At 38.9% G+C, this 16,763-nt stretch overlaps 1 protein-coding gene across 1 annotated transcript in view; it reads left to right on the top strand.

Annotated features, from left to right (window-relative positions):
• Window positions 1–34: 34 nt before the first annotated feature.
• IQCK (IQ motif containing K) overlaps window positions 35–16,763 on the top strand; it is a 95,208-nt gene continuing 78,479 nt past the window's right edge. Inside the window, exons 1-4 of the mRNA XM_065412757.1 lie at window positions 35–83; window positions 2,738–2,793; window positions 5,307–5,445; window positions 9,935–10,032. Of these exons, the coding sequence (XP_065268829.1) occupies window positions 35–83; window positions 2,738–2,793; window positions 5,307–5,445; window positions 9,935–10,032 (342 nt within the window). The remainder of the gene's footprint in view (window positions 84–2,737; window positions 2,794–5,306; window positions 5,446–9,934; window positions 10,033–16,763) is intronic.

Raw genomic sequence — 16,763 nt, 5'->3', positions numbered from 1 at the left:
CGGCTTGGGGGTTGCTTGGTAACCGCGCCCCTCCATGGCTGTAGCTCAGGGACCAAAGACGCTCTGGGAGCAAATCTGTGCTGGTGAGAGAGAATCTCCCCCGCCCCCTGTCTCCCCTCGGGCGGGGCTCCCCAAGCCCCCCTTTCTGGGGCAGGGGATAAGTGGAGACTCCCCCAAGCCTCCCTCACTGGGTTGGGGGGACTCCCCCCTTCGGAGCTGCTCCGAGCCTCCATCAGTGAGCTAGGGAGGCGGGTTCGCTGTAAGTCCGTTTCTCTCCCTGTGGGGCTGGAGGCTTTTGTCTGTCAATTTCAGTAATTGAAACTGTCTCGCTCCTGGTTTTTTGCATTCAAATCCCTCTCCTGGGGAGAATCTGGTTCAGCAGGGTTGCAAAGAACTAGACATTGGGGTGTCCCTTTGAAATATAAACATTAGACTGACCCAGCTCAAAACACTGCCACTGGTTCAGAAATCTAAAAGAAAATACATTGTTCACAAATGCAGGCCGAAAGGTTAAAATATATGTACTAAAATGTGTATATTGCTCTTGTGATTTAAATTGTCACCAGGCACTCCGATTAGAAATATAGACTTGTATCATGCGCTGGTGAAGGTTTTATTTATTACACCCTTAATGAAGTGCTAATATCATTGCCTTTTGTATGAGAGTAATCTGCTTCCCAATTGAATCCAGCCTTCTGGTTTATCACAAGGGAATCAGTTTATTGCCTCATAAAAGCAGATAGGCAATGATATTGCAAGTGTAATTAACACAAAATTAATAAGCCTTGTTTTCAATTTCAACAATAGAAGCCTTTGTCTTGGTCATTCCCCAGCATCTGCAGTGGCAGCTGTGGCTACTAGGAATATTCAGGAAGTTGAGGAGCCCACACCACCAGTCATTTGATTGTACCTAACGTGATCTATTTATTTATTTAGTATTTATAGTGCCCTACAGTGTGATAAGTGCTTTATATTAAATGGCCATTTTTAATCCTAGAATAAAATGCCACCTACCTTAACTTGACTGAATCAGTGGGTGCATACCATGGATGGAGGCCATAATGCCAGTTAAGGCACATGACTATAAAAATGGTAGGTTGGGTGGTTGCAGGCATATTTTGCATCTAAGGCCTTCATCTTGAATTGTGTAGTGTGAGGGAAGATTGCAGCTTCTTCCCATAGTCCCCTTCAAAGTTAGTGGGGCTCTGCAGGGACACCTAGTTCCTAAAGAATGCTGGATCAGGGTTTAAGTCTACAATTCCATTTTGGGTTTCTGGTGATGTCGACTAACTGCTTAAGCATTAGTTTTAATGTCAAGATACCACCCCGAACCATGTATTTACAATTGTAATGTAAACTTGGATACTGAAGATATAATGCCAAATATTTTATTAAGATCATATTCTGAAAGATTTCAGTTTTGCTTCTCAGATCCATATATTCCTACTGTATGAGTAAAATAAACTTGTGGAAAGATTTGAATGGTTCATGTGTAGAAATCCTGAGATTTGTCAGAACTTTCCAGTTAGAGAACCATTGAAATCCCTTACTGGGGCCCTTTATTCTCTATTTTTAAATTTAATTTCATAAGGAGCAAAATTTCTTCTTGGTGGATCTTAACTACACTCTGTTGCTCTCCATGTGGCAGATCCAAGACCAATGAAGTTAACTGAAGTATTCCGTTTTATTTCAGAGGGAGTTGGGTCCAGCCCCATACCTTTGCAAATCTATCATTGACATCAGTAGGAGATCTGTACATATAGTGAGAGCAGAACACCTGAGTGGGTTTCTGCCTTTGATATGTATTAGGAACATTTTGCACTTGGGGTAAGTGGAACTGTTGTCTAATGGTCAGCACATACGGCCAGGATTCAGGACTTCTGGGTTCAGTTTTTTACTGATTCACTGAATAGTTTGCAAAGATCACATAACCTCTCTGCACTTCCATGTTTTCCTTTATAAACTGTAGATGATAATAGTTAGCTACCTCACAGGAGTTTAATTGTTTAAGGGGGTCCCCGGTATACATCGGGGTTGTGGTCTTGTAAAGGGCAACGGATACTGAAATGACAAATACTGGGGAATTTTTCCCCATAAAAAATAATGGCCTGCCCTGCCTCTTCCTGCCTCCCCTCTACTCCCACCCCGCCTCTTCCCGCCCAGTTCCACCCCCTGCTCCGAGTGTACCCCAACCCCCTCGCTCCCAGCACCTCTTGAACGCTGGGGGAAGCACCCAAAGAAAACCACGCAAAAAGTGAAGCGACAGATATGCGGATCGGGACCAATGTGAACTGGAACACGTTCCCCTATTGATAAGCGACGGTTACGCAAAACGACTGATAAGAGGACCCCCTGTATAAAGAGCCTCATTTGAAAAGCACTATTGCATATAAGTGAAAAGTATTCTTAATTTCATGCAAGCATCCTCATTTTATTTAACAAACATTTTATAGTCTTAAACTATGCCAAATTGCTTACTTAGTACAAAAAGCCTATTTTCAAGAAAGGCTTCCTGTATCACTGAAAATATTGACCTTGATTCAGGACAAGTGACTCAGAAGTTCTCTCATTTTAATAAATTAGATTTTGTGTTAAGTATTTGCTTATCATACATGGTTTATAATTTTCGCAAATGAAAGTAGCTTTTAATAAGTAATATTTGTTTGTATGTTTTCAGAAAAATAGTTATAAAGTCCTTTTGACATTTGGTGTGGTGCTGGGTTTTGTCTTGTTTTAGAGTACGAAGCAGAGCAGCCTCCATTTCCGTATAGTCCTGAATTAAAACAAGATTCTGTGAGTACATTTCAAGCAAAAAATCTGTATAGGGTATGTCTGAAAATGTGCATCTATTTCTAAAGGGGAAGATTAGGTATCCAAAATATCTCCAGATTCATTCGATGAATATGTGACCGTGTATTTAAAATTTCTCTTAAGTGTCAAATGCAATATTCCAGAAATCACTGCTGTTCTTTAAAGATATTTTGGTAAGGCTGCTATGCCTAAATTTAGATTACCAGCTGTGTTTTGGTTTGCACATTGCGCTGTCCCTCTGCTCTGCCTGTCTGCTTCCTTCTTATGAATAGGCAGGATATTGAAATACGCAAGCATCTTGTTCACTGGATTCCTGCATATTTCAATACTCTCCCTGATCGCAAGAATGAGGCAAGTAGGCAGAGTAGAAGACTGGTGCTCTGTTTTCACACGTGTCATTATTGCCTTACTCAAACTCTTGCTATTGCAAAGACACACAGATCCTCACATTTATTGTTGGTGTATCACCTGGTGGTGAGTTTGGAATTTCATGCTGAATCCCTCAGTTTGGGAAGCTGTTTTTTGTTTTCCCCTTCCATATTTAAAAAAAAAAAAAGTTACAAAAAAGTGGACCAGATTCAGGCCTACTACCATAGAACCTCAGAGTTACGAACAGCTTGGGAATGGAGGTTGTTCCGAAGTCTGCAATGTTTGTAACTCTGAACAAAGCGTTACGGTTGTTCTTTCAAAAGTTTACAACTGAACATTGACTTAATACAGCTTTGAAACTTTACTATGTAGAAGAAAAATGCTGCTTTTAACAGCCTTAATTTAAATGAAACAAACACAGAAAGTTTTTTTTAACTTAGTCTCTTTTTTAAAACTTTGCCTTTATTGTTTTTGTAGTTTATGTTTAACACGGTACTGTACAGTATTTGAGTTTTTTGTTGTTTCTGCTGCCTGATTGCTTACTTCCAGTTCCAAATGAGGTGTGTGGTTGATCAGTCAGTTTATAACTCTGTTGTTCGTAACTGAGGTTCTACTATATAAGATGGGCATCTTTGCCTGGTCTGTATTTGGCTAAGTATTTTTATTGTAGGAAAACTTTGGGCCTGTTGATGTCAACAGTGTTCATAAAACTTTTCAAAAAAAAACTTTGAGCCCTTGTCTCAAAAAGAACTGCATGAGCAGGGAGATAAATCATCACAGACTCAAATACAAAACTCATTGTGTAAAGCACCAAATTACCCCTACAAAATGATCTAAAAACCAAAGTTTGATCAGCCTATTTTGGATGTTTTCATTTAAACTAGGCATCTCATAGCTATATTTTAGCCTACTATACATAAGTTAGCTTACAATATTAACATTTTATATGAATATTTACATATTCTAATTCTGTGCTAAGCTGTCTAGGATATCCTGTTGCCCTAAGTGAAAATAACACCATTATAGTATATTAATTTATGTAAAAAGAATAGCAAATTCTGATGACTGTGTCATTAGCTTGGGAATAATATATCTGTTTCCCTGCAATTGTATCAAAAACATAGTGCAATGACGTGCATTTATATATTAATGAAGTTCTGTTAATTCCTTAATAGGATTTGTTTATGAACCTTGCGTGTATTAAAAAGAAGCCTACTCATGCCTGTTTTATCGATACGCAATGTATTAGGGGCCTGATCCTACTAATATTTTGTTCAGTAGAGCAGGAGCATGTTCATAAACCCATCTGAGTTCTAATATGCAACAGTTTATTATGCCAAATTTTGATAGCAAATTATGACAGTGATGCAATAGTGTTGGTATGAGGTGTTTGCCTTCCTCTTTCTAAACATTAGGGATAGGTCACTGTCTGATAGAGTGATATTCTTGTCCACTATAATCGTATCTGTGTTCCTAGAAACACAGATCAAACTTTGGGCCTTCAGTCTTGTTAGTCTCACTGTTTTGTCCGATTATGATTTTTCACAAGCTGTGTAACTGCAATTTTTTTCATGCGAGAAAAATTCAGACTTGGGTTTACATCAGCTTTGAATTTGCCTCTCTGTATTTTGTTTAAAAACACACACATTTCAATCTTTTTTTATTTCTTAAACAACAAAAATAATTCCAGGATACAAAGGCAAGTAGTGTATGCAAGCAATTGAATGGAAAAAATGTTAGTAAGGAAAATATTTCAATTTTAGTTTCCAAAGGGGTATTATTTATTGACAGTGAGTAAAATACATTTTTAAATTGTGAAAATCCCTTGACAGTGCCCTTTTTAAGACAACTGTCCTAGCCTTTCATATGCATAGCCTCCTACATTTGGATATTTTTAGTGCAGCCTAGATTCCCCCCCCCGCCCCAACAGAATTCTCTCTGTTTAAAGTATTCATGAAGATAGAAACTGTCCAGCCCAAATATTGAAATCAGTTAATATTTTACTTATTGTAAATTCCTTTTTTACAAAACTTGTATTTCCTCTCACACTCAATTTACCTGAAATATATTTATGAAGGGAAACTAATCTGGATGAGATATTTGTCAAGTATGTTTATTTTTAACAGGTTTCTTTGGATACAGGAATTTTGCAGCCTTTACATACAAAACAATTATACTCAACTTCTACTGAATGTTCCATTGCCCAAAAAATATCTTCCTTACCCGCGCTCGCACCGCTTCCAGCAGCACCTAATCCAAAAACATGTAAGTAATGGTCTGAAAGAATATATTTACTTGATAAGGAACAGAAAGGATGTAAAGAAGGTCTTGTGAGTACAGGCAACCTGTGCATGGTACAGAGGATAAGGTCTCTTGATACAGTACATCGGGGTGGGCACAGAGCTATATATGGCTAATATTACTGACCACAGACAAAGACCTGAAAAAGAATGTCTGGATTTATATGAAAGGGGTCCTCCTGGGCCAAAAAATAATTTAGCATGTACTCTGCCTTCCATACCACTTTGTAAGTTCTAGCAAGTTTCTGCACAGAAGACCTGAAATAAGACATGACCCACAGTATGTTGGGCTATCCTGACAAGCTATCCTACCTTTGAAAGAGTGCATATACTAGCATATTAGGGTACACCCTGCTGTGATTATTTAAAAGTATAAATTAAGAATTTCCACACGTTTTTTTTATTTGAGATTCTCATGACTGGTCCCCAGTACTTCAACCATATCCCCCACTTTGGGCCCATGTGTCCTTGCAGAGTCATATTGATATACTCTGCAGGCATTAGAAATCTATAACAATGCATTTGTTTGTAGGATTAAGGGCTTAATGTATAGTTGTACAAATCTATTGAGGACAATTTTCCAACCCTGAATAGTGACTTTTTACTCAGCTGTTTATATTACAACTAGGGCTGTCGCGCAGTTAATTGCACTCTTAAACAATAATAGAATACTATTTATTTAAATAGTTTTGGATATTTTCTACATTTTCCAATATTGATTTCAGTTACAACATAGACAACAAAGTGTATAGTGCTCACTTTATATTTTTGATTACAAATATTTGCACTGTAAAAAACAAGTGATAGTATTTTTCAGTTCACCTCATACAAGTACTGTAGTGCAATCTCTTTATCATGAAAGTTGAACATACAAATGTAGAATTATGTACAAAAAATAACTGCATTCAAAAACAAAACCATGAAAACTTTAGAGCCTACAAGTCCACTCAGTCCTACTTCTTGTTCGTCTGAGCGATTGGCTGAACAAGTTTGTTTACATTTGCAGGAGATAACGCTGCCCGCTTCTTGTTTACAATATCACCTGAAAGTGAGAACAAGCATTCTCATGGCATTGTTGTAGTCGGCATTGCAAGACATTTATGCACCAGATGCACTAAAGATTCATATGTCCCTTCATGCTTCAACCATCATTCCAGAGGACACGCATCCATGCTGATAACGGGTTCTGCTCGATAACCAAAGCAATCCAAAGCAATGCAGACCGACGCATGTTCATTTTCATCATCTGAGTCAGATGCCACCAGCAGAAGATTGATTTTCTTTTTTGGTGGTTCGGGTTCTGTAGTTTCCGCATCAGAGTGTTGATCTTTTAAGACTTCTGAAAGCATGCTCAGTCTACACCTCATCCTTCTCAGGTTTTTGGACAGCACTTCGGATTCTTAAACTTTGGGTTGAGTGATGTAGCTATCTTTAGAAATCTCACATTGGTACCTTCTTTGCGTTTTGTCAAATCTGCTGTGAAAGTGTTCTTAAAACAAACGTGCTGTGTCATCATCCAAGACTGCTATAACATGAAATGTATGGCAGAATTCAGGTAAAACAGAACAGGAGGCATACAATTCTCCCCCAATGAGTTCAGTCACAAATTTAATTAACACATTATTTTTTTAACAAGCATCATCAGATGGAAGCGTGGCTGAAGCATGAAGAGACATACAAATGTTTAGCACATCTGGCACGTAAATACTTGGCACTTTTGTAGCCAGCATTGCAATGAGAACGCCTGTTCTCACTTTCAGGTGACGTAAATAAGAAGCAGGCAGCAGTATCTCCCGTAAATATAAACAAACTTGTTTGTCTTAGAGATTGACTGAACAAGAAGTAGGACTGAGTGGATTTGTAGGCTCTGAAGTTTTACATTTAGTTTTTGAGTGCAGTTACGTAACAAAAAGCTCTACATTTGTAAGTTTCACTTTCACCATAAAGAGATTGCACTACAGTACTTGTATGAGGTGAACTGAAAAATACTATTTCTTTTATCATTTTTACAGTGCAAATATTTGTAAGAAAAAAATATAAAGTGAGCACTCTCTACTTTGTATACTGTGTTGTAATTGAAATTAATATATTTGAAAATGTAGAAAAATATCCAAAAATAGTTAATAAATTTCAATTGGTATTCTATTGTTTAACAGCGCAATTAAAACTGCAATTAATCGTGATTAATGTTTTTGAGTTAACTGCGATTAATCGACAGCTCTAATTACAACAGAAGAAAGGCAAGTATTTTTCCCTTCTAATCTTAAGGTCAAATTAGTTTCAGTAAGATAACGATATAATTGAGTCTGAAAATTCCTTTCAAAATATAGTCCTTTGCGCATCAGTTTCTTTTCCATCTGTGTTCAGACTCTGAATCTTTCTTCTTCCATTTTTATCAGTCTGGTTTCAACTTTCTGAAATTCACAGAATCTGTAACAATGTTTTCCTTTAGATGTTCTGCACTTTAGCCTTTATATTGTCTTTCAACCCATCACCTTTCTTCACCTCCTTTTCTAAGTTTCTTCTCTTTCTTCTGTTCATTGTTTTCCATTGCTGGCAGTGAGAAGCAGTAATATAGGTTTTTATATAAGGTGCCCTTCCAATTAGGAACATTTTCAAGCGGTGTCTGAACTGGATTAAGGATGTGAAGCAATGAACAAAGCCTTTGCTCCAGATATACATTGCCAGGAGACCACCCTTTTAATAATTAATCTGTATTTGCCACATTAAGACAGGAATATTTACTGCAACAGCAGCTGAGCTCTCGACTGAGGACAGCACTTCAGCTGGTTAGGGCACCTCCCCCACCCCCAAAAAAAGTTCTGTGCTGATTTCTGAATCACTCTGATCTGATGACTAATAAAAATTGTTCCACACCTGATGTAAATTTATTTTATAATGTACAGTGCTCCATAATACTTCTTCTTAAGGCTTTAGTACAGACAAATTTGAATCTTGAAAAGAGTTCACTTTTCTCAGTGACTTCGGTGTCTAGATTATGATTTTCAAAGAAGCAAAAGAGTTAAATGCCCAAATCTCATTGAAACTCAGTGTCATTTGGACACACAAAGCCTTAGGCACATTTAAAACTCCAGCCTTTGGAATTTGGAATGTATTTGGTTCCATTTCCAAGATTGGCGTAAAAGGTACCCAATTTGTGTCTAGTTTGGCTGCATATTTTATGGACAATTAAGACTATTACCACCACCATGGCTAAACAAACAGGACACACTTAAATTATTAAAATAATTATTACTATCAAGCATGGGATAAGAGTAAAACTTGTTTAGTTGTTATGTCGTTAATCAGGATTTTTTGTGTGTGAAATTAGCTACATACATTGTACTGAAATGCTTCTTAGAAATGGCTTTCTTGTTTGATTTAATTTATCTAACTTTGAGATCATAAAAGTCAGAAGAAAAAGTGGATCATATTCTGCTCTTGGCTAAACCAGTGTAAATCTGGAGTAATTCCAATGAAGGCGATGGAATTACAGTGGCATAAATCCAGAGTAATCCAGGGCAGAAATTCACCTGATTTAAACAAATGTCTGTGCATTTACATACACTGGACCATGTAATTTGAAAGGTAATCATTTTGGTCTTTTGAGTTAATTTTTTTTAACCTTAAAGACTGAAGTTTATATTTTCAAAAGTACCTGTCATAGGCCTAACTCTGTGCTCATTGAAGTTAATGGGATCTTTACCATTGACTTCACTGAGAGCAGAGTTAGATCAACACTGCATGCTTTTGAAAATTTCACTCTTAAAATTCTCTCCTATATTTAAACATGCTTTCTGTTTCAAGGAGCACAACCATGAACTGGCTTTGTTGTCTAAAGCTAAGTGTTATGTCTACCAAGCTGGAAATCAAAGTCCAAATCCCATTTCAGTCTCTCGCTTCTAAGGCCACAGGACTGGCAATCTAGGTGAGAAGCAAAACTTCAGAACACCTAGCAGTTCTGCCTGCTGACAGATCAGGAGCCACACATTGATGGAGCTCTGATGGCAATTCTGTTTGTTCCTCTTGTTCCTGGAGGGGTTTATTCATGATGACAAAGCCTGTGAAAAGTAGGTGGGTAAGAGAGGGAAATCTATGTGCCACAAAGTGAAGATTTGACCAGGCCCTCCTCCTGATGCCTAGGAGTTGAATTTTGTGATTGACTACAGTTACTCCAGTTTCTAAGGGAAAGCAAACCAATAATGGGTGGATATCCTTCACGGGGAGGGGCGGAGAAAGCACTCAGTTTGAAACTTATTCAAGTTGATGTATTCTTTGTGACTTAAGAGGAGTGAAATCTGTGACTATCTAAATTGAAAGAATCTGTGTTTTAGAACAAGCTGAGATGATACTGATTAAAATTAAGGCTATTTGATTTATTTCAGATGAATGTTCCTCTTTCTCCAGACTAAGTTCAATCTGTTAATGGGGGAAAAAAATATTGTTTTGTCCAGGTTCTCCTCGAGAATATTTGGAATATTACATATTTCCAATACTTCTGCCGGGAATGGCTGAACTTCTGCATCAAGCAAAGAAGGAAAAGTGTTTTGAGGTCAGTTCTTAGTTTTCAAGATGCTGTTTCAGGATTCTAAAGGGTTTTTTTTAATCCACTATCTACATTTCATTATTTTGTCTTTTACAAACTGACTATAATAAAATAAAATAATGTATTGTATGCCATTTTTAAACTAAGTTAGTTTTGAGTAGTGTACTTCATAAACTCGATCAATATGACAAGTCCTACATTATGCCTTTTCCCATAAAACTCTTTCTGAAATTTCCAATTGTATCTAGCCCAGCTAGCTATCAAGCTTCAGGGGGAGGGGTCACCTTTCTAATTAACACCAAGGGGCACTCAGTTGAAGAAAGAGAGAAGATTATAGACCAGAGCAGCTGCAGATAAGGAATTTACATTTAATCTACTACAATAGTTACGAAAATTCAACACACTGCTCGATCATTGTAACTCTGTTGGAATATTGTCTTGATGATTTTTTTTTTTTTTGGCATGTTGGCCTTTTGAAGTTTTGTGAAAAATACTACTTATGTACACTATACAATTAAAGTATTTGGTTTCTCTTATAAAGACTGGGCATTGTGGCAAGATTTATTTGCCACATATACAGTTTTATAAATGCTTCCATACATTTTTGTAAAATTGTTGTTCTTAATTCAAGTCAATTTAGTTATAGCAATCCAAATTCTGCCTTTAGTCACACTCTAAAATTAATATTTGCTATGTTCTTCTGTCTGATTAATTGTTAATGTGCCTTTCATCAAACTTTTTCTCCCTTATGTGTAACTGATTTGTCTGATTTATTCACACAACTTCAAAGGTGGCAAAATCATATAAAAATACATTAAGATTTTCTGTTGAAAGATACATACCAAATGTGTTAAATCCGTGTTTCTCAACTGGGGGTTACAGGATGGGTTAAGGGGGGGTGGGCAGCAAGCAGGGCCAGTGTTAGGGGGTTGGAAACAGGGCAATTGTCTGCAGCCCCATGCCACACAGGGCCCCACAATGCTAATGTACATAAAGCCTGGAGCCAGGAGCCCCAAGCAGGGCTGAAGCCCAAGCCCGGTGGAGCTGAGGGTAAGAGATCACAATTTTTTCTAGTGGGGCTGGGGGTCATGATATTTTTTTAAGTCCAGAGGAGGTCGCCAGCACAAAAAGGCTGAGAAACACTGTTTTAAATTAATAATCTGGAAACAAACCAGGGGAGTGTTAAATATTCAGACCCTAGATAGCAAAACATGCAGTTCAGACAGTTTTGCTATCCAAGCTACTGACACAGACTTCGTATTAAATATATATATGTGCCAGATAACAGACACAGTGAAACAGCTTTAAAAATGTTTGGCATGCAATTACATATGTAGAATTAACCATTGACATATGCACACTTTTGATGCAGCCAAAAATACATTACACTTACCACACTTGGCTGCTCCTCCCAAATTTGTCTTCCATGTTCAGATCTTGTTCTTCTGTGTAAATAGCTTGCTTCAGTTTTCACTAAGACTTCACAAGGTTTGAGTGTAGTTCTAAAATCATCACTTTTTAATAAGTGAGCAGGTTTATATCACCTGCAATTGACACTCTTGATGGAAATGGAAAATTGTTTTACTGCATGTCAAAATACTTTGTGAGCACTATACATTCGTGCCACGATATTTATAGTGTCTAGCTTAGAAATCTATTGATATATACAGTATTCATCACATCATATACAAGACCAGTATTGAGGTTTTTTAAAGAAAGGAAATCGAGACCACTTCATAATATGAAAGAATTAAATATTTTTAGGACAGTTGAGCAGTTAATGTTCACAGTTGCATAGCTTAGGTCTGGGTTTTTGGTGTCGGTGGGGGTGGCTTGGTTTTTTAGTTGAGACATGTTGGAAAGATTCAGTGTTGAATGGTCCTCCAATCCATATTTCTACTAATGATATGGTATTTTAGTATGAGGGCAGAAGATTGTAACCGAAAGTGTAGGAATACTGGCAGTTTTAAAATCCACTGATGCTTTTTCTTAACAATTTATGCTACTCTATTAAAATGTGGTTAAATGCATTTTAAAGACCTCGTTAATGTAACAGTAAGAGCAAATAGAAGTCACTTAAAGATTAAGATAAGCACTGAGAGAACCCCACACTGTAACAAAGATATAGTTATTATGAGGTATGTAATAATGAGCTCCTTTGAGTCAATAATAAATTAATCCCAATGATTAAATATGTGGTTTTTAGTAACAAGCAAAATAAAGTATCCGTGTAGGTAAAGTTGGTTTATGTTTTCTATAGGAATGTTTACAAGAAAGTAACAAAAAATACAAATACAAACTGTAAGTTATATTTGTCTGTAATGCACCTTTTTACTTGCTATATTAGGAGTTGTTTTGGTTTTTTGTTTTGCCTTCTTTCTCACAAAAATTAGCACACTATCAAAGATAAACTAGGTTATTTTGGTTGTAAAAGGGAGTAACGTCATGTTGGTGGGGAGGGAAAGTTAGGAAAGCATGGGTGTGTCATATGACAGTTGTCCTCTGGGACATCATTTTTTGCTCTTTTGGAATAATGTTAGCAAAACAATAGCTCTTGGTAACCATATGCATGAATACTAGTGTTACTTTCCATTGCTGACCAAATGCTTAATACGTGGACAGTCTATTTTCATATCTAACTTGAATGCATGAATTCTAACTGAACCTTGCCTACTTCAGCTAGCATTCACATAGCCAAAGCATTATTCTTTGTTAATTACAAGCAAAGTCTACTGCGTAACTTGCATAAAAATGTTTTAAATGATAACTAGAACCCCTTTCTAATATTCAGAGAGCAATGCAATCATTTTCTTGAAACAAATTCAGTGCCTTACTTCTGCTTTACCTTTATTACACAGATCCTCTTGTGGATTTTTATACATTTGTGGTATTGTGATTTAAATATAACATGCACAAGTTGAATGAAATTATTCTTGATATAACAATTGAGGACCCAATTTTCAGCATTTCACAAATGTGCCTGGAAAAATGTGCAGCTACAAACATATTTACATATGTAAATTGACATTCTTGCTTATAGTAACTTACTTTGCATATACAATGAGGTCTTGTGTGTGATTATACATGAGGCCCACTGAAAATGTGGTCACAATTCACACATTATCACAATGTACTGTAGGTGTCTGGCTATGCTGGAAAAAGGCAGGGACCTACTGGATGTGGTTTAATTAGGCTGAAACTTTATTCCTAAAAGTCTGGGGATACTCGGCAGATACAATTGTAAAGGACAGGTAATTACATAATCATTTACATATATCCCAGGGACTGCTGTGAGCCCTCCTGCTTTCCCATCCTGGTCCCCAGCCAACGCACTGCTGGGACCTCACTATTCCCCAAATGAGGGTTAAGGAGGATTACAAAGGGGTGGGGATTGGCTCTCTGCCGTATCAGTCATAGGAGTCCTAAACCCACCCTGTTTCCTCTTCTTTAAAGAATACCTCTAAATCTTTTCCACATCCGTTTTATCTGATCACCGTATCCATTCCCTATGGAGTACCTGCACTGGTCAGCCAGCACAAGGAGACACCAGCATTTAGCTTGGCTGTCTTCCCCACCCCCACATACCTAGATGGGTTCCCAGACATCTGATGCGCTCTTTAACATTGGCCAAAAATGTATCAGCTCCCACGTCAGACAGGTGGACCCTATTCTGCCTGAATAACTCTGGTGCCGTGTATGCTATGTCCAGATGGAAAAATTAGCAACCCCCGTAGGCTACCTATGAATTTAGCCACCTCCCTGTTTGCATATCTCCTAACCTTCTCTACCCATGGGAGCTTCACTGTTCTCTGCTACACCCTTCATAGCAACATGTCTGACCACATAATTTTTACTCCTGGAAAAAGTTCCAGGATCTGCCCCAAGTCTCTCTTAGCTCTGACCATTAAATCTACCATTATACACATTCCCAAACCATTTCCCCACAAGATGAAGCACAGTCATATCTGATGCCTGCTCCCGGGCCATCATGGTGTACAGCAGGGGCATCAGCTGGTCCCATACCATGTCCCTCATGCCATGCCAGCTCAGGACTGCTTCATCCCCAAGGACCAGCTGCGAATCTCCAGGCAACCTGGAAGCCCACCTATGTGCCCAGTAAACAATACTGTGCCACAGATCCATGTGGTCTGCTGGCCCATCTGCAAGTGCAAACAAAAAGGAAAATTAACACTGATTCCCTACCACCAGTGGGGGTCTCGTATACATATGGTAGCTTCAGAATGCCAACGCTGAATTGTCCCATTCCCCAGAACAAGCTGGGCTGCTGCTGTTGCTGCCCCAATCCTGACTGAGTGGGAACCAAATTCATGTGCTGGAAACCGCAGCCTCATCAGTCCCTGTCTTAAAATTGTAACAAACCGGTATGCTGTGAGGGAACTCTCATCACTGTGAATAAAGAGAGACCTATCCCTCCCTGGTCTTATTGCCATGTATGCCCTCACAGCACCCACAGGGCAGATCCCAGGCTTGTCCCCTTTCTGGAAAATAATGAATTCTTTCTGACCTCTTTGATCCATCTTTGACCTCCTCAAGGTTAATATCACCTCTCCAAATGTATATCCATCAATTCCAAACCCCTTCAGGACTCAGGCACTAGCTTGCTGATCCTAAAAGATCCAAAAAAAAAACCCCAAAACACTACCAGGAATGCAGCGCTGAACAAGGCCACCTCTTGTCCACAATGACATATGGAATCTAGGAGCCACACCACATCCCTGAACATATTAACAGTGATTGAACAACATGGATCCTCCCAAGGGCTGGTGCTTCGAGACCACCCTGCTAGAAACCTCTGAACTAAAAACCCGCTACCAGGATCTGGGTCACCGTTCAGCCTACTGACAAACGTAAAGCCCAATAAGCGAGTGGAGATGGTTCATGATGCAATTGCCAGGTTACTAACAACACGATGTACTGCAGCACCAGGTCCTCTGTAAATGGTCATGTAGTTGGCAGCCCTCCAACTCCTGAAATTGCACAAAATCATTACAACATCTCTCATAGCTCCAAAATGTTCATGGAACCACCGATCTCTGTGCTACACTGAAAGCCATCATACTCCAAGGTTCCACCAGGCAAGCAGCATCCATTTGGGTTCCTTGCTGGCTGTAGTGCCAGCTCCTGAAATCTGTCCATCTGAAAATGAGACAATGCATCTGCTACGTCTTTCTCAACCCCCACACATGTTTGAAAAAGAAAGAGATGTTAAAGCTTAAACATTGTACAATAGCTCTCACCAGCCTCATAACTCTGTGTGATCTGGAGGACTGGTGGTTGATAACATGTACCACCGCCTTGCTGTCACACCGGAAACACATCCTGTTATTAGCAAACTCCATTCCCCAAATGATCACTGCCATCAAAATTGGAAAAAGTTCCAGGAACGTTATATCCTGCACTATCCCTAATGGTATCCAGGTGGAGGGCCATTTCTGGGCACACCACCTGTCTTGGTAAAATACTTCAAAACCTGTACTTCCTGAAGCATCTTAGTGGATCTTTAAATCAGCCTTGAGTATCTAGTCCTCTCTCTAGAATGGCACTCCATTAAAATGGCTCAGAAACTTTCTCCATACCCCCACATCCTCCTTCATTTCTTTAGTTACTCTTATAATATGGTGAGGTCTTGATATGCCTGCAGTGGGGTCTGCAAGCCAGAAACCAGATGCCTGCCCCAGGGCTACCACTCAGCAAGCAAAGTTAAGATGTCCAATAATAGATTGCAGCTCATGGGGGTGTAACTTTCTTTGCCACTCTAGCCCTACTAATTAAGCCCTACTAATTAAGCCCTACACCTTCTGAAGCTTAACCTGAGGGTGTCAAAATATACCCACCAGTGTATCTTGCTTTGTCCCCAGATAGGTCAACATAGTAGAAGGTCTTTCCATTTTATCCTCCACCAGTTGTACCCTCAATTTTTTAGACAGAGCCTGAAAGGCATCCATCAGGCTTACACACTTATCTGAATTCACCTTGCCCATGAACAAAAAAGTTATCTAAATAATGCACTACCTGCTGTAAACCAGCTTCCTGCACCACTGCCCCATGTAGCACAGTACTAAATTTCTCAAATGCAGAACAGGATATTGCACATCCCACAGACGTAGCTTTATCAAAATAAAACTCTTCTTCTAAAGAGAAACCCAAAAGGTTAGTGTCAGAAGAATGCACTGGAAGCTGTCAAAAAGCAGACTTGAGATCACGCGTGGCCATCACCGCCCCTGGGCTACAAGGCCTACTCATGCTCACAGCCTCATCAGTGGAGGAACAGTGAACAGAACACAAGGCTGGGTCTAGTCCATCATTAACTGAGCTACTCCATGGGTATGACAGGTGGAGAATTAAGCAATACTTGCCCAGAGCCTTCTTAGGAACCAAACCTAGGGGAGAAACCAGCAAGTTCTATATAGGTAGGTGCTTGAATGTCCTGCTACCCTCTTCTTTAATTTTAGGAGTAATCTTTTTCTTTATAATATGACCCCTTCCCACTAAGGACTTTAGTTTTTGGACATTACATGACTTCTTTCCCCTCTAAATCCTGAAGTAAACACATCCTGCAAATATGCCCCAGCTGTCTTGTTAGGGAAATGCCAAAGGAGAACCCTTAACACCTCAAGTTTAATGAGAGATAGTGCCCTTGTCCAGCCCCCATTATCAGCTCATCCCCCACCTGTTATTGCCCCTTGGCCCTCAAATCTTGCACCCACGGGTCTGCA

Source organism: Emys orbicularis, chromosome 10, assembly GCF_028017835.1.
Source record: "Emys orbicularis isolate rEmyOrb1 chromosome 10, rEmyOrb1.hap1, whole genome shotgun sequence".
NCBI lineage: Eukaryota > Metazoa > Chordata > Testudines > Emydidae > Emys > Emys orbicularis.
The sequence above is the reverse complement of the archived record's forward strand: the minus strand, read 5'-3'. Positions and strand labels throughout refer to the sequence as shown.